General features: G+C 36.8%; 1 protein-coding gene across 1 annotated transcript in view; it reads right to left on the reverse strand.

Annotated features, from left to right (window-relative positions):
- il1rapl1a (interleukin 1 receptor accessory protein-like 1a) overlaps positions 1 to 17,062 on the reverse strand; it is a 74,218-nt gene that overhangs the window by 43,040 nt on the left and 14,116 nt on the right. Inside the window, exon 2 of the mRNA XM_067409952.1 lies at positions 2,767 to 3,052. Within this exon, the coding sequence (XP_067266053.1) occupies positions 2,767 to 3,052 (286 nt within the window). The remainder of the gene's footprint in view (positions 1 to 2,766; positions 3,053 to 17,062) is intronic.

The following is a 17,062-nucleotide window of genomic DNA, read 5'->3' on the forward strand; positions in this document are numbered from 1 at the left end:
TTGTTTGCATTAAATTCAAAGTCAAACTAAATTACATAGCTCCAAAGGCATATTTAGACGCACGTCTATACACATTCTCTGTAACTGAGAAGCGTTGCATGTCAACACACACTTCTCCACACTGACGTGTGTCTCCATTAAAAGTGCATTACTGTTTGTTTTGTCAAAGGGTTTTGAGTTTAATCGCTGCTGATAAGATTTCTTGAAATTTGACCTTTTCAGTGTAATGACCTCACACTTCCTACTGGGTTACCGTGGTTACAGAGTGCTTGGGGCAGCAACCTGCAATGCACTTGTCTTTTGTAAAATGCATAAACAAATTTACCCCCACCGCAAAAAAAATACCTATAAGCTCTCTCTCTGCCCTATTAACTGTATAGCAAAGACTATTTTTACATGCTCACTATTTTCAGACAACCACATATGTCATTTGAGTCTCGTTTTATCACCCTATAAACCTAAAAAGAATACTAAAATATCTGCACTCTCCTACCGGGGTGTTGCTGAAAACTATTGTTTATGGTTTAATCAGCTCAAAGACAGTCTCAGAGGAAACACAACAACAAAAACTCTATTTCCTGTTGCTAACTGGGTTCTTAATAAACAAAGCTCTATAGCTCAGTTTTAAACCTAGTGAGCTGCCTGTTTACTGCCTACACAGGCAGCCTCCTTCTTAGGCAGCATCCTAACTGGACTAGAATCTCATAAGTGACAACTAGTGGTAATTAATTGGTTTCCAGAGGATCAATGTTTGACTAGTTAATTTAGGCTGTTATTCACTGCTGGTAAATGCTGTAATCTCAACAATATGCTGACAAAAACAGTTTTTTCTCCATTGCCACCCATTCAAAAGTAGCTGTGCATACTGACTAAATCATACTGACTAACATTTAAATCATCAGAATTTCATTACTGATGTGAAAAGGCAGTAAGAAGAAATTTTGAGCTAAATCAGGTCAACATTATTAGCATAAGTAAACATGCAGTACTCTTAAGGACTATTTACACCAAGGACGATAACTATAATGATGACTATAATAAAGTTTTAATACTGGTACTAATCCTGTGAAAATAGGGAAGTCCACACCAGTACGAGGAACAACATCACTAAATCTACTTTCGGAACGATTTTTTTAGCTGATGAATGATTAATACAGCCAAACAGGATCTGTCCGACTTTAAAAAAAAACGCAGATGACATAACAGCAGCAAGCACCTGATAAACAAGAGCATTATCATCCATTGGTGTGGACACTAATGCAGTTATCTTTACAGTTATCGCTCTTGCTGTGAACGGGCCTTTATAAAGCATAAAATTACTAAAAAAATGGTATTTCAAATTTTTTACCAGCACCTTTATATATTGAATGCAATGTACAGTACATACTGTACATTTATTTATTTATTTAAAGGAAAAGTTCCCTTAAAAATTAACATTCTGACATCATTTACTCACCCTCATGTCATTCTAAATCTGTATGACTTTTTTCTTCTGTGGAACAATGCAATATTTTGAGAAAAGTGTTTTGTTGTCCATAAAATGAAAGTCAATAGACTCCAGTGTTGTTTAGACTCCAATATTCTTCACAATTCATCTTTTGTGTTCATCAGAAAAAAAGAAAACCATACAGGTCTGGGAGAACTATCCCTTCAAAATGTCTCACAACTTGTCTGCCATCATGGATGATTATATTCATTGATGCATTCTGGGATTGTCTTCTTTGCAAAAGATACATTTGACGCTGCCTTAAAAATAACCATTTGAAACCACCTTCACATTAGGAACTGGTTTATCTATCAGGTCTCAGTTTACCCAAGTATTTTTTGTGTACAACATGTAAAAAATGTATTTAGTTATTTATTTGGATAGGGACAGATACAATATACATAGATAAAACTGAGACAGCAGCCATACAATGCAAGTATGATAGTGCTTGTGGCTAAAGCTGATTTGCAACATTCGTCCTTAGAAGAGCTTTTATAGACTACAATTGCAACAACAGCAAAAAAACATAAATACAAGTTTGTTGCTGAATTAACCAAGACTTATTAGCACTCTAAAATATTAAAACTTGCAGCAGATTTTAAATAATCAGGTAGCAAATTCTAATTTTGCACCTTTCACAGGGATGGCAGTCTGTAAATAATTACTGTACCGTGAATTTTGTTCAACAGAAATGTGTTACAGTGTTAAAATTCACGTTTTCTCTCTTTCTGTTTTTTTTTTTTTGTTGTTTTCCTTACACTCACACATACACTATGAGAGTGAAATTCTGTGATGCAAAAGTGAATATGATGAGTAGATTATGTGCTTTGACCTCAAGTCGGTTGGAACCTGAGCAAATGAGGACCCTGGAGAGTTGCCTGACTGTTTAATATGTGTGACAGTGGCCTGCGGCATTATGGGAGAGTGCTGGAGTGTCAGTGTTTGATTGATGGATGACAGAACGTCTCACTGTCCTCTGCCGTCGCTCACTTATTTCACTTCCAGTTTTACTGTCCCTGAGAAGATTCAAATACAGACACACAACCCTCACACACACAATACACGCAGACACTAATACACACACACTAATTTTCTCAGCATGACACTTTTCTTGAAGGCTTTGAGAGACAATCAAAAAACATCAAAGGAGGAAGTTAAGCATGTTCCCCGATCCGGCTAATGTCCGAAAGGCAAAGTGTGTGCGTGTGTCTCCCTGTGGATTTGCATATCTAAGCGTATGAGTGTTCACGCATACACATGTGTGCACGTCTCTCTCTCACCTCAGAACACAGGAGTACAGACCGGCGTCCTGCAGCTCAGCAGGCCGAAACCAGATGGCGTCTTCCTCTTTGCTCATGCGTACACCATCAAAGGAGATTGGCTCCTCAAAATCGCCATGTCCCAACCCAGAACTCCGGTACCACATCAGACTAAGTCCAATGCTCTGTGCCTGGGTGTAGTTTGCTCTGATATAACCATAAAACAGAGCACACTTTATCCGCACCGGCTCTCCGTGTAACACCCGGTACTTCAGATAGTCCACGGACCAATCAGTGCAGCCGTCCACTGCAGAAAGACAGGAGGACAGAAATATAAGTCTCCGCACCTTTAGAATTTTGCAAAGCTTGTTTATTAAACACCATTTGATCTCACTGGCCATCCAGCAAAACATAAAACATGTAAAATAAGTAAATCAAGACAGAATTATCTTTATCAGGTGTAATATCTCTTTAAGTTACATTATATTTCAGCTTAATTATTAAATCCATAACACACATCAGATCCTGTAGGTTTAAAAAAAAACTCTCATTAAATGTTGCAGATAAAGCTTTAGATACGAACACGCACATATGCCACTGTGATAAAAGACAAATCTTTGAACTATTGAAATGCAAATTTTTTGACAGAACATCTTATAATTATTGAGATGTTAAGTCAATATTAAGTTCATTTTACAGCTTGGTTGCTATAGAGAAGTTAACCCATGCAAGTAATTATACACTAACTAATTATGTTTCATTGTTGTAATTAACTGCTGTGTTTTATAATGTTTGCATATGCAAGTACGTGTGTGTGTTGGGGTATCGCTGTGCGCATGTGTGTGTGTGTGTGTGTGTACACAGGAGATGGCATGAGCTTGTAATAAAAGCAGTTAATTGCTTTTTGAAACTCTGGAGATGAAGAATATAGAGCTATTAAAATCTGATAGGACAGTCAAATAATCCACTGTAGCGTTTATATGCAAGATATAAAAAAATGAAAACCTAAATAGGCCCCACATTTTACATAATGTGATTTTGCAAAGTGCTCTTAAAAAAAAACAACATTTTATTTATGTTTATTACATCATTTGAGATGGCCCTGGTGGCCTTGAACAGTGAAGACTGATGTGCCTCTGTCTGACTTCCTTTCCAAGTACAAAACCAAAAATAACAAGACCAAATTGTGACAAATACTACTGCTATAGCAATTCAAAAGCAATAAACTTTTTATCTATTGGGTATATGAGTATTAAATCTTTCAAGCGGTATATTGATGTTGAGATTAATTAATAATTAAACAGTAAAAACATGAAGGAAAATCACTAAACTGAAAAAAAGGGAACCTACCTTTCCTTACAGGGATACTTCACCCAAAAAATGAAAATTCTGTCATCATTTACTCACACTCAAGTTGTTCCAAACCTGTAAGAATTTCTTTCTTCTGTATTCTTCACAATTCATCTTTTGTGTTCATCAGAAAAAAAGAAAACCATACAGGTCTGGGAGAACTATCCCTTCAAAATGTCTCACAACTTGTCTGCCATCATGGATGATTATATTCACTGATGCATTCTGGGATTGTCTTCTTTGCAAAAGATACATTTGACGCTGCCTTAAAAATAACCATTTGAAACCACCTTCACATTAGGAACTGGTTTATCTATCAGGTCTCAGTTTACCCAAGTATTTTTTGTGTACAACATGTAAAAAATGTATTTAGTTATTTATTTGGATAGGGACAGATACAATATACATAGATAAAACTGAGACAGCAGCCATACAATGCAAGTATGATAGTGCTTGTGGCTAAAGCTGATTTGCAACATTCGTCCTTAGAAGAGCTTTTATAGACTACAATTGCAACAACAGCAAAAAAACATAAATACAAGTTTGTTGCTGAATTAACCAAGACTTATTAGCACTCTAAAATATTAAAACTTGCAGCAGATTTTAAATAATCAGGTAGCAAATTCTAATTTTGCACCTTTCACAGGGATGGCAGGAATTTCTTTTTTCTGTTGAACACAAAAGACACAAAAAAGATATTTAGAAGAATACGGGTAACCAAACAGTAGTGGGGCACCATTGACTTCCAAAATAGTTTTTTTCCCCCATACTATGGAAGTCAATAGTGCCACATTAACAGTTTGGTTACAAACATTCATCAAAATATCCTCCTTTGTGTTCAGCAGAACAAAGAAATTCATACAGGTTTGGAACAACTTGAGGGTCAGTAAATGACAGAATTTTAATTTAGATATAACTGTACCACATTATATATATATAGTTTGTATATAACTGGACCCTGGACCACAAAACCATTGTATTGGTCAAAATTATCGATTTTTCTTTTATGCCAAAAAACATTAGGATATTAAGTAAAGATCATGTTCCATGAAGATATTTTGTAAATTTACTACCGTAAATATATTAAAAACATATTTTGTTGAGTGGATATGCATTGCTAAGGACTTCATTTGGACAACTTTAAAGCTGATTTTCTTAATATTTTGATTTTTTGCACCCTCAGATTCCAGATTTTCAAATAGTTGTATCTCGGCTAAATATTGTCTTATCCTAACAAACCATACATCAATGGAAAGCTTATTTATTCAGCTTTTAGATGAATAAAACATCAACCCTTATGACTGGTTTTGTGGTCCATGGTTCATATATTATTGTCAAACCAAAATGTATTCAGACACCTTGAACATTTCATTCATTAATACAGTTTATTCACTATAGTTTAAAAACATGGTAATAAAATATGACAAGATCTTAGACAATATGTCAGAAAAAAATAATTTTAATTATGTCAGATAATACTTTAGCAAAACATGGTAAGGTCAAAGTGTGAATAATTTTTGGTTTAAATTTTTTTTATCAATTTTACTGGAGGGTCCACTGTATGAAGAATTATTGTGTACAATATTTTGTTACCCTCACTTACATAAATGAACTATAGTGTCCTGCACCCACTAGTAAAAATATATCAAAAATATAAAAAATGTCTGAATAATTTTTGGTTTGACTATATATATATATATATATATATATATATATATATATATATATAGTCAAACCAAAAATTATTCAAATTATACACACACACACACACACATACACACACACACACACACAATTGTACAAATATACTTCACAATTCAACAGATTCAGCATTAGGAGAGGTTAAATGTGTTTAATTGTCTCGAAAACAATCTCACAATGCAAAAAAAAAAACTTCACTCTCTTAAAAATAGACTATATTTTCGGTAAGCATAATGCAATATCTTTTTATTTTTTACTTTAGACCCTGGGGTAAAATTTGTCCAGGATATTCCTTAAGTGTTCATGAGAATCACCTAACAAAGGGCAAACATCACAGGCTCTTCATAAACAGACACACAAATTTTCTTTTACTTGTTGTGAGAGCATTAAAACACAAAAGGCGTATTATGCAGCCTTACATCCCCTAAATTATTATTCTTTTCTAGAAAAGAAAAGCTCTTGTCATTGAGCAGTCCTCTGTGTTCCTGCTTGACTGCATTGCCCTTGACCAAATTCACAAATGGCTAAATCCGTCTCTGTAATAACTTCCCAATTGTGTTCAAATTAAGTGAAACCCATTACAGAACATTTCCTCCCGATGTGGAGGACAGAGCATCCACTCATTATTTCGCTTTCCGTCTATGCTGAAAGGTATGAACATAAACAGCATAAACTGTGCGGAAATGCTTAGTGACACACTGCTCATGTACAATATGCACCCCTCAAGACGTTTTCCTTCATGCTGAACTTGGGTGCTCGTCACTTATGAAAATGCTGAGGCAATAGATGGCAGTTTGCTGAATCTTTTAAATGAATACGATAGTGAATAAAAATTATTTGATGACATGCGCTTTCTGCCAAATCAATTACATTTAATATGACAATTACATCACCCTTCTCTCCCACTCCACTCTCCTTCTTTCTCCATATCTCACTGTTTTGTCTTACATATGTCTTGCATCAGTATGCTGTAACTGTACTGTCTGATATGATTCTACTAAACCCAGTTAACCTCTTCAGGTGTCATCATTCCCTGCTCTCCATTAGTTTGTTCTCTAGTTCTTCCACTCTCCATGGTGCTGAAGTCCAGCTGTTACATTTTATTTTCCTGTTCTACTAATATCAACTTTACTTTTTTATGTTTGGGGGCACAGAGACTTGTATGATGTTTGTGTAAAATAAAAATAGCAATTTTTATCGTATATGCCATGAAATACCAAACATGCTAGAAACGCGTTAAGTCATGCAACACTTGGCACAGTGCTAATAATAATAATGCATTTTATTTCTAATGTGCTTTTCTTAGACTCAAAGTGCTACATCACAGATTATAAAATTACAACATTAATAATACAATAAAACAAGTCATAGTCAATTACAATAAGCAGCTCTAAAAAGGTGAGTCTTTAAAGAGCTCCTAAAACAGTCCAGTGTTGGAGAGTCTCTAATCACAGGTGGTAATGCGTTCCACAAACGTGGAGCTGAAACAGAGAAAGCTGGACCACCCATAGACTTTAAATTATATACTAGCTGCTGAAGAATACAAGACCCAGAGGAGCGGAGAGAACGGCCTGGAGTGTAGGAGGCAACTAGACTGCAGAGATAAGCAGGAGCAGTCCCGTGAATCGTTTTATATATTAAGATAAGTATTTTAAAAACAACTCGTGCTTGTATAGGAAGCCAATGCAAGTTCTAAAGTACCAGGGAGATATGTTGACGAGCAGATGTATATGTCAATAGCCGGGCGGCTGAGTTCCGAATGTATTGTAATTTCTTGATAGACTTGTTTGGGAGACCGATATAAAGTGCGTTGAAATAATCAAGCCGCAACGTAATAAAAGCATGAATAAGTCTTTCTGCATCTGGCAGCGATAAAGAATGTCGAAGTCTGACAATATTTCTTAGATGGAAGAATGCAGTTTTCGATACCATTTTGACATGGGCATCAAACAATAGTTGTGGGTCAAAAATAACGCCAAGATTGCGCACCTGAGCAGACGAAGTAACAAAGTCATTGCCAGTCATCAAATTGGAACTATTAAATTTACATAAGGCCGTTGGAGTACCGACGACCAGAACTTCTAATGTGTGCGAATAACACCACGAAACAGGAGGTTATTGTAACTCAGGCATACAATGTCCGATTTGCTCCACGTTTGATAATAGTCCTGGCCTGAAGACCTCTACATGGCAATATTCAGTAACAGTCCAAGCGCAACCTGTTGGCAGGAGGAAGTGTGGCACGTCGAAATGACTTTGCCATATTTTTCCTGTATTTAATCGCATTTAATGTCACCCACTATTCACAGTTTTCCTAAGGCCAACAGGTGGTGGTGAGCCCGAGTGCGAGGGCCCTTTCATCGCTGCTTACAGCTTTAATTTTTACTTAAAATTCTTTAAATTAGTTCATCTGATCTTAAAGTTGATGGGCCCAATTGACTTCCAGGGCATAGAAAAAAAAATACTATGGAAGTCAATGGGGCCCAACAACTGTTTGACAACTGACATTCTTCAAAATATCTTCTTTTGTGTTCTGCAGAAGTTTACCACAAAGTGCCTATCCATTTTAGAAACATTGTTTCAGTTTGGGGTCAGTTTGTCCTCTGGAGTAACAATTGCCAGTGAATTGGTACAGTGTGTACACCAATCAGAAAATCTAATCATGCAATTAAAAATTAATTAAAAATAATTAATTTAATCCTATTTTATATATCTCTGACATCCCAAACACAAGCTAAATACTGTACACTAAACAACAGTATTATATTGGGGATATGGTTTTTTTAATTAAATTATTAATTTTATTCAGAAGTGACAATAACGTCATTTATAATGAGAGGATTTCTATTTCAAATAAATGCTGTACTTTGGAACTTTCTATTCCTCAAAGAATATAGAAAAAATGTATAGAAGTTTAGGATAAATATGATTTTTTTTTTTTAAATTAATTATTAATTCTATTCGGCAAGGAATTTGTGTTTTCACAAAAAAAAAAAACTAATTTTCAACATTGATAATAAATAGAATTGTTTCTTGAGGACAAAAATCATCATATTAGAATGATTTCTGAAGAATCATGTGACACTGAAGACTGGAGTAATGGCTGCTGAAAATGTAGCTTTATTTAGTAGGAATGCACCAATACCACTTTTTCCCAACATGTTCTCCAACCAATACGACCATATAGGTCATTTGTCACTTCCCTGAAATACGACCCATAGGAGCGTTTACTAATGTTGCGCCCTTATCGACAACAGAACACTTTCATTTTAATTCATGAAATACGACCCATAGGAGCGTTTGCTAAAATTGCACCCCTTTTGACAACAAGACACTTTCATTTTAATGCATTGTTCCCTTTTATCTGCATCATATTTTGGGTTTTGCGTAGCTCAATTGGCAGAGCATTGCAATAACAATACGCAATCATGTGATCATGCGATCGTGGGTTTTTTAGTGCTCATAAAGTGTATATGCACTATAAATCACTAAGGTTAGGTTTAGGGATGGGGGTGGGTGTAGTCGTTAATAAAAAATTAGTTTTGCTAAATGGAAATAGGAGAAATGGTGTAAAAAGTCCAGACATTGCATTTAAATGAACACACATTTTGATTGGTAATGACAGTCATACGTCATTTCATGACGACATACTTAACACGACACTGTCATTATTTTTACGCCCACCAGAGGGCGCATGACTTTAAAACATAAATATAGGTCATAATAAGGTGCTTGAAAAACAACCTATAGGGTCGTTTTTTTGGAGGACAGTCTACTTTTTCCAGAACGATATGATACTTTCATTTTTAGTGCTTGCCGAGACAGGGTACCGATACCTCTATTTTCATAGCTTTTTTAATCTTTAAAAATATTGGGCAGAAAAAACAAAAGAGTATGAATCAAATTAGCTGGCTTAGCAAAACGCACATTTCAACATACTGTTACACACGCGTTTTCTTTCTTAACCGTTAATGTTCACATAACCAACTATGTTTCACAAGGATACTTTTGCATTTTGACATAATTATGTGTGAATTTGTCCGATCAAGCGCAAGAAGACAATAAAGAGAAGAGAACTCAATTTAATAGGCTATTCGCGCATTGTCTGAGAGGCAGCTTTCTGTGCATGTGCTGTGGATGTTTGTGCACAGAAAACTATTGCGCTATTGAGCGTATTCGTAAACACCTCTGATTGGCCATTGTGTTTACGGCTCATCAGATATGTCTGTGATTGGCTTCAATGATCAACTCTTTTGAACTCGTTTTAAATAGTCATCAATGAAGCTCTTCACCAAGTGCTTACACAGATACACACGTATACGTTTGAAAACAGGCGTCTATCAGCGGACTGGTCCACAATAGACACCTGCTTTTAAACGCATCTGTTTAAAATCCACTTAAAAGCTCCTGCTTTCAAAATGTTTTCAAATTCAAACACTTCCGTGTGCTTTGAAATGCTGCGGTGCGTTGATCATTTTAGCCAATCAAATACATATCTGATGAGCACGTGAACACAATGGCCAATCAGAGGTGTTTAAGAATATGCTCAACAACGCTCAAAGCGTCACATTTTTTAAATTTCAGTATCAATAGTTACTAAAGTCGGTACTTTTGACAACTCTAGTCTAAACACTACACACAGTTTTTGATATCGTAGGATTTTAATGAGTACATTTTAACGAGTACATGAGCACAGTATCGGGCTCAATACCGATACTGGCATCCCTTTTATTTAGCTTTATTTATTTAGTGGGCCATAAAAAGTGGCCATTACATACCAGAATGGAGCCAGACCAAATACATGTTTGTTAAATGTGGCTATTGGTTAACAATACCCATTAGCTCACATGGCATAAGTAAAGTGAGAAGAAAAAAAATTTCTTTGGAATGACGTGCACTGATGAATTGTTCACAATAATACCAGGAACTTGCATTTATGAAGTAAACAGGGTCAATTTTCAATTTATGTTGAATAAAAGTGTATTTTTCAAGACCCTGAGGTCTCAAAGACCCCAAACAGAACATGAGGGTTAAATCTAAGGGCTCTGTGACACATCTCGCTAATAACACAGTCAAAGAGAGAGGAGGCAATTACATAGTCATATTAAACCTGAACGCACTGACCCAATAAAGCTACGGGGTACGCACCCATACACCATGGGCCTGTGGCTCTCAAATGCACACATGCAAACACACAGTTAGCTTTGGTCGGCTGCACATTATGCAAGGATTTCCAGATGTATGAGGGCTGAAATATGTACAGACAAGCTTCCACTCTAATATCAGGTGTGCTTTAAATGTCTCCCCACTGCTATAAGAAACTCTGACCTTTTTATGCAAGCAAAAGGGGGAAAGCAAGAGAAGGAATGAGAAAGAGAGATATTTCATCCAGCAAAGATCCCTATATTTCTTTGCCCAAGCGATGCTAACAAGCCAAGCTTCCCTGAGGCACTCTGGGTAACAGATAAAAGAAACGAAATGGAATCAAACTGGAATCAACTGCATTATTTTCTCCTTTCCATCCTTTTCTCTCTCTTCGAACTCTCATATCACTCGCACACCTGAAACCTGCTTCTTTCCCCCAATGCCTCTTTCTCCTACATTCACTTCACAAATGTATCCCATCATGCTCGGTTCCTCTGCATGTACATGCTTTTCTCTCCCCTCTCCCTCTGCATTCCCCATTCTCGTTTCATCCTCTCATCTACCCCCACCCCATCTATCTATCTTGTTTTTCACTGCTAAATGAACGATAACGAGGTCGGTTGTCTCTGGGGTGAGGTCCCTTATGTAAGCCTATAAAACATTCACATGTTCTCAATCCTGCGCAACCTACTGCACTAAAATAGTCAGAGAAAAACAGGAGGTTGAGAAAACGAATGAGAAGTTGATTGAACACTCCCTCTCTTTCTCTCTCTACACTCCCCTTCCTTCCCATTGTGTAAGATAAAACAACCAGCTTGCAAATCATTAAGATTTTGGATGCATTTCATGCAAATTACATCTGAATCCCTCCACGCACACGCACACAATCCTATCTCAGGTCTCTCTAGCAGTGCACTTTCATCTCTCTCAAGCTCCGTGTGACAGGGCTGCGTTCACATTGCAGCTGAATGTGGCCCAAATATTATTTTTCTTTTCACGTGACACAGATCTGTTTTTTTGGATGACAGTGTGAAAAAAAAAAAAACACATTGAAAATGACATTCTTAATTTTGATCTGGACATTCATATGCGGCAATCATTTGTAATACACATCTGATCTTTTAAAATGTGACTTCAGTATGAAGTTATGCCTGTTATTCAACTGCTCATTAATGCAAATATCTAATCAGCCAATCACATGGCAGCAGCTCAATTCATTTAGGCATGTAGACATGGTCAAGACAATCTGCTTAAGATCAAAATGAGCATTTGAATATGAAAGAAAGGCGATTTAAGTGACTTTGAACGTGGCATGGTTGTTGGTGCCAGATGGGCTGCTCTGGGTATTTCAGAAGCTGCTGATCTACTGTGATTTTCACGCACAACCTTCTATAGGGTTTGCAGAGAATGATCGGAAAAGAGAAAAATATCCAGTAAGTGTCAATTCTGTAGGATTCTGCCTTGTTGAGGTCAGAGGAGAATGGCCAGAATGTTTTGAGCTAATAGAAAGGGAACAGTAACTCAAATAACAACTTGTTACAACCGAGGTATGCAGAAGAACATCTCTGAATGCATAATAACATGTCGAACCTTGAAGCAGATGGGCTACAGCAGCAGAAGACCACACAGGGTGCCTCTCCTGTCAGCTAAAAACAGGAAACTGAGGATACAACTCACACAGGCTCACAAAAATTGGACAATAGATGATTGGAAAAACGTTGCCTGGTCTGATGAGTCTCGATTTCTGCTGTGATATTCAGTTGGTTGGGTCAGAATTTGGAGTGAACAGCATGAAAGCATGGATCCATCCTGCCTTGTATCAACGGTTCAGGCTGGTGGTGGTGGAGGTGTAATGGTGTGGGAGGTATTTTCTTGGCATACTTTGGGCCCCTTAGTACCAACTGAGCATCATTTAAATGCCACAGCCTACCTGAGTATTGTTGCGGACCATGTTCATCCCTTTATGACCACAGTGTACCTATCTTCAGTATCCATCTTCTATATAAAACAATATCAACTGAGAACAGTTTACGTTAGAGTGGTTGCTAAGGGTGTTGTGTAGTGATACCAAAGACTATAGAATATCACAAGACGCGTCACTCGTATTGTTTTGAATGGGAAAAAAGTGCAATGCGCAATATGGCGGAATAAGTCCCGCCTTCTAAATAAGAGCCAATCGCTGACTGGTAAAGTCATTGCGTCACTGCAGTAGCCGTTAGAAGCACCGGTTTGTATAAAAACAGTCAGACGCGCGCCTCTGAAACATGGCAGAAGAGATGCGCATTTAGGTCTGCGCATGCGCATTAGCTTGAACCAGCCTAAAAAATACAGTTTTTTGTCATGATTCGAGCGTTTGGATAAAACATTTATAAGACAGCTGTTGTCAGAATACATTGGTGATTTCAAATATGAAATGTAATTGTAAGGTTGGCGAACAGTTTTGGAGAATTTGATGTTTCCCCATTCAAAGAGATAGGGCATGATGCCCAGGATGCCCGAGAGGCGTTTCAAAGATGGCCGCCGAGTGAAATGACTTGTCTTAAAGGGACTTTGGTGATACACAGAACCGTTCCGTGAAGCAGTCATAGCCGTTTTTTATCATGAATAAAACACAGCTATTGACCAAATCAGAATCAGTTGATATTTTTCATTGAAACTTACTGCATTATGTAGAACTAGAAGAGTGCTGTGTGAAAGATATCAAGTGAGAGAGTTTATTACCAGCATTCAGATTTAGCATTTTCCTTCAGGTCAGTCCTATGTTCTTAATAAAAAATCTGTTTAAATGTCTGATGTATTATCTTGTCCTTTTAACAGTTAAGGGGGTTTCCTGTGACTAACAGCTCTAGTCAAATCATTTGTCAGTTGCGTCGTGTTCCGTGTTCAAAACAATAGACCTTTTTCACAAGAATCAGAAATCACGTGACGCAGGGTAAAGTTAGTTCCGCTATGGGTCTACGGCTATTACGTTGATATGCTCTTTTCTCAAATATCGCTTCTTACCTTTTCTGTTTTGTCTGTTTTCCAAATAGCTTTTGTATAATCTACAAATAAATTATTTTCTACTTGTTTGTAGCTTATACAGCCACTCAGACCGTTGATCGAATTTACCGGAAGATGGATTTATATCACCAGCTGTCATACAGCAAAGGCTACGCAGCTACGCATTCAGCAATTTCCCAGATCGTATTACGTACTACGAACATTTATATAATTTATTAATTAAAAAAATTAACTCCCAATATATACTTTAATGTGGGATATAAAGTCGTGAGATACATAATATTGTCGTGAGTTTAATAGCTACGTTTTAAAAAATATATAGCATGTCTCATATGGCATCACATCCCACATTCAAGCATATGTTATCATTAATCCTGATCGATTAAAATGATTAAACTAAGACATAATTTCCAAAACCACACTGTACACAACTATCAGTCTTTGCATGTTGCAATAGCACAACAATGCTGCGCATAATACACACTTTAAGATGATGATGACAGGAAAATGAGTGAGAGACTGAAGTGTTTATATCCAGAAATATCATGGTGCGAGCAGTCCTGCTTCACGAATCAGAGGATCAGGCTTGTGTGATAAGGGATCTACCAGTCGATCATTTCCCCAGCACGTCGCTAAAAACACTCTATACATCTCATTATGTGCATACTATCCACCCTAAATAGTACTGAATATTAATAATGTCACATAGTATGCACGTTTAGACACAGACACTGTCTTTACAGCACATGGAGCGCGATAATGCACAGCCGCGCCAAACATACACGAAGAATATAACCAGTTTAACCGCCATCACTTCAAATTATTTATTAAATTTAGCTCTTAATGCGAGCTCTGTAGTCTCACCAATAATTCACCAAGGCCGTTCAAACATTTTCAAGACATTTAATTCGTAAAACGACTTTGATTCCCGAACTGGTTCTGATCGAGGCTATCTATCACTGTAACCGGAAAATCTTTTACACTGCGTGGCTCATTCCGGAAGCCAAAAACCCGGAAGTGTGAAAAAGGTCTATTCCGTCTTTTAAATGTAGAAGTCTTCGCTACTGACTGGCACACTCAATAAAGTCTTTGCCGCCATCTAATGGCATAATAATGTAATAAAGTTGCTGCAATAATGTTGCTGTTTACGGTCAGGGACTTTTTCAGGTCAAAGGAAGGCTTTTAGTGAAAGTTTACTTCATGAAAGTTCCATTGATACATATTTTTGCCTTTAATATTTGTATTGTGTGGTAACCGTTTTATAAAAGCAAAAAGGTACTTGAGACTAGTGCTGAATTCAAGACTTATAGCACGACTTCACGCTGACTTATTCACAATACAACACAGCCTCTTGTACCTTATTGCTTACATACATATACACACACACTCTGTATATGAGCAATATCACACTCGTAGCCGTGCGATATGGCTGTATATCAGCACGGCTGTGATTCGGCCGTAGGTAATCACAGCGTGCTGATATACAACCATATCGCACGGCTACGAGTGTGATATTGCGCTTATACAACAGTTCGACGACACTAGTATGTAAATAAATAAGAAATAACAACGGAGTGTCTTTAAAACTCTCTTTTGTGCAGCACTACTTCCTTCCGCCACGGATTCAAATCGAGTTAACAGTTGGACCAAACCTCCGTTACTAATTCTAAAATGTCACTTTAGACCTAGTAACGAAGGAATGTTGAGTCCCTCCATTGAAACTCATTGTATTTTGTACAGTATTAGAGAGAGAGAGAGAGAGAGAGAGAGATCGCCTGAGCGAGCATTACCTGTGTCTGATATGACATTCATTCTTCAGGTCGATGTCCATAATATTATATGTTTGTCCTTTTTAAAGCTAAGGGAATTTTAACATTTAGCACTAAAACAACTTCCTTTGCAAAAGTTCCTTTCAATTTAAAAGTCTCTTGCGACTGGCTCATTGAATGAGTTTCGTTCACTCGTAAAGTTTTGCTGCCATCTAATGGCGTATTAATGTAACTTTCACTCAATCCACATTACACCCTAATGGACCCTTTCTCAATACCAAATACAACATATTTTTATAAAACAATATTTATTGAACAACAATATTTAAATTAACAACAATAGCCATTATAAATGACACACTAGTGTGCCGTGACAGGTTGTCAAGTGTTCCATGGATAATTACCAAATGCCAAAAAATAAATAAATAAAATAAATGCTACAGAGTTAGGAATATATCGTAGTGTCAGGCGGAAACCTATTATCTCTATATTTCCTCATTTTTGTTTTATTTTATTTAAAAAAAAATCAATGCTATTGGTCACTCTTTAAGCATGTATGTGGGTTTTACAAATATTTAACGAATGAAAAGGATTTTACAGAGCTTGTGACAAAACCTTGTAACTCCATTGGATCCTCAAACTGTCAGTCAAACCACATACATTTGTCCCATCTCTATCGTGAATTAAATGCTGCACGCAGTTTGAAGATCTCTGCTTCTTTGTAATGCAAAGCTAAATAAAGATCTGATATTTGAAAAAAAAAAAAAATGCACAGCATTTTCTTTGCTCAAGAAACGCTGTCTATAAAGGTTAATGTTTTATGTATTTGAAGAGTCTTTGTCTGATATTTCCCATCTAGTGTAGCCAACATGCTATGCTATAGAGGATGTAAGTTAAATATAGCCTTAATATTAAATTATCAAATTTAACATAGCACAATTCGATTTTCTCTGGAACAAGTAATAGATTAATAAGACCAAAGATTGCCTGTTTTATGTACCCAAAATGAATTCTATCTCATGTTTAACCACTATTTAAGACACAGTGGCAAATCCCCGAAGCACTGGCCGAGATGAAGCTGTTTTCGGCACGTGCACGACCCCTGAACGGCCGCTGATGGCCTGGAGCTCACATCTCCGAAAATGTCTAAACAAACTGTAAAATAGGCGCTATGATTAAATATGAGTCACATCTTTCAGGTCTATAAACAACTAAATTCTCGCCTAAAAACTCTTAAAACTACAGTTCGTGGTACAACAAGTGTAGTATTCACAAAAATTACAAGCAGAGTGATACAAACGGTAAAAAGGTGTTATTACTAGAATATCGCATGGCTATCAGCCAATCAG

This window comes from Chanodichthys erythropterus, chromosome 14 (assembly GCF_024489055.1).
Source record: "Chanodichthys erythropterus isolate Z2021 chromosome 14, ASM2448905v1, whole genome shotgun sequence".
Lineage (NCBI taxonomy): Eukaryota > Metazoa > Chordata > Actinopteri > Cypriniformes > Xenocyprididae > Chanodichthys > Chanodichthys erythropterus.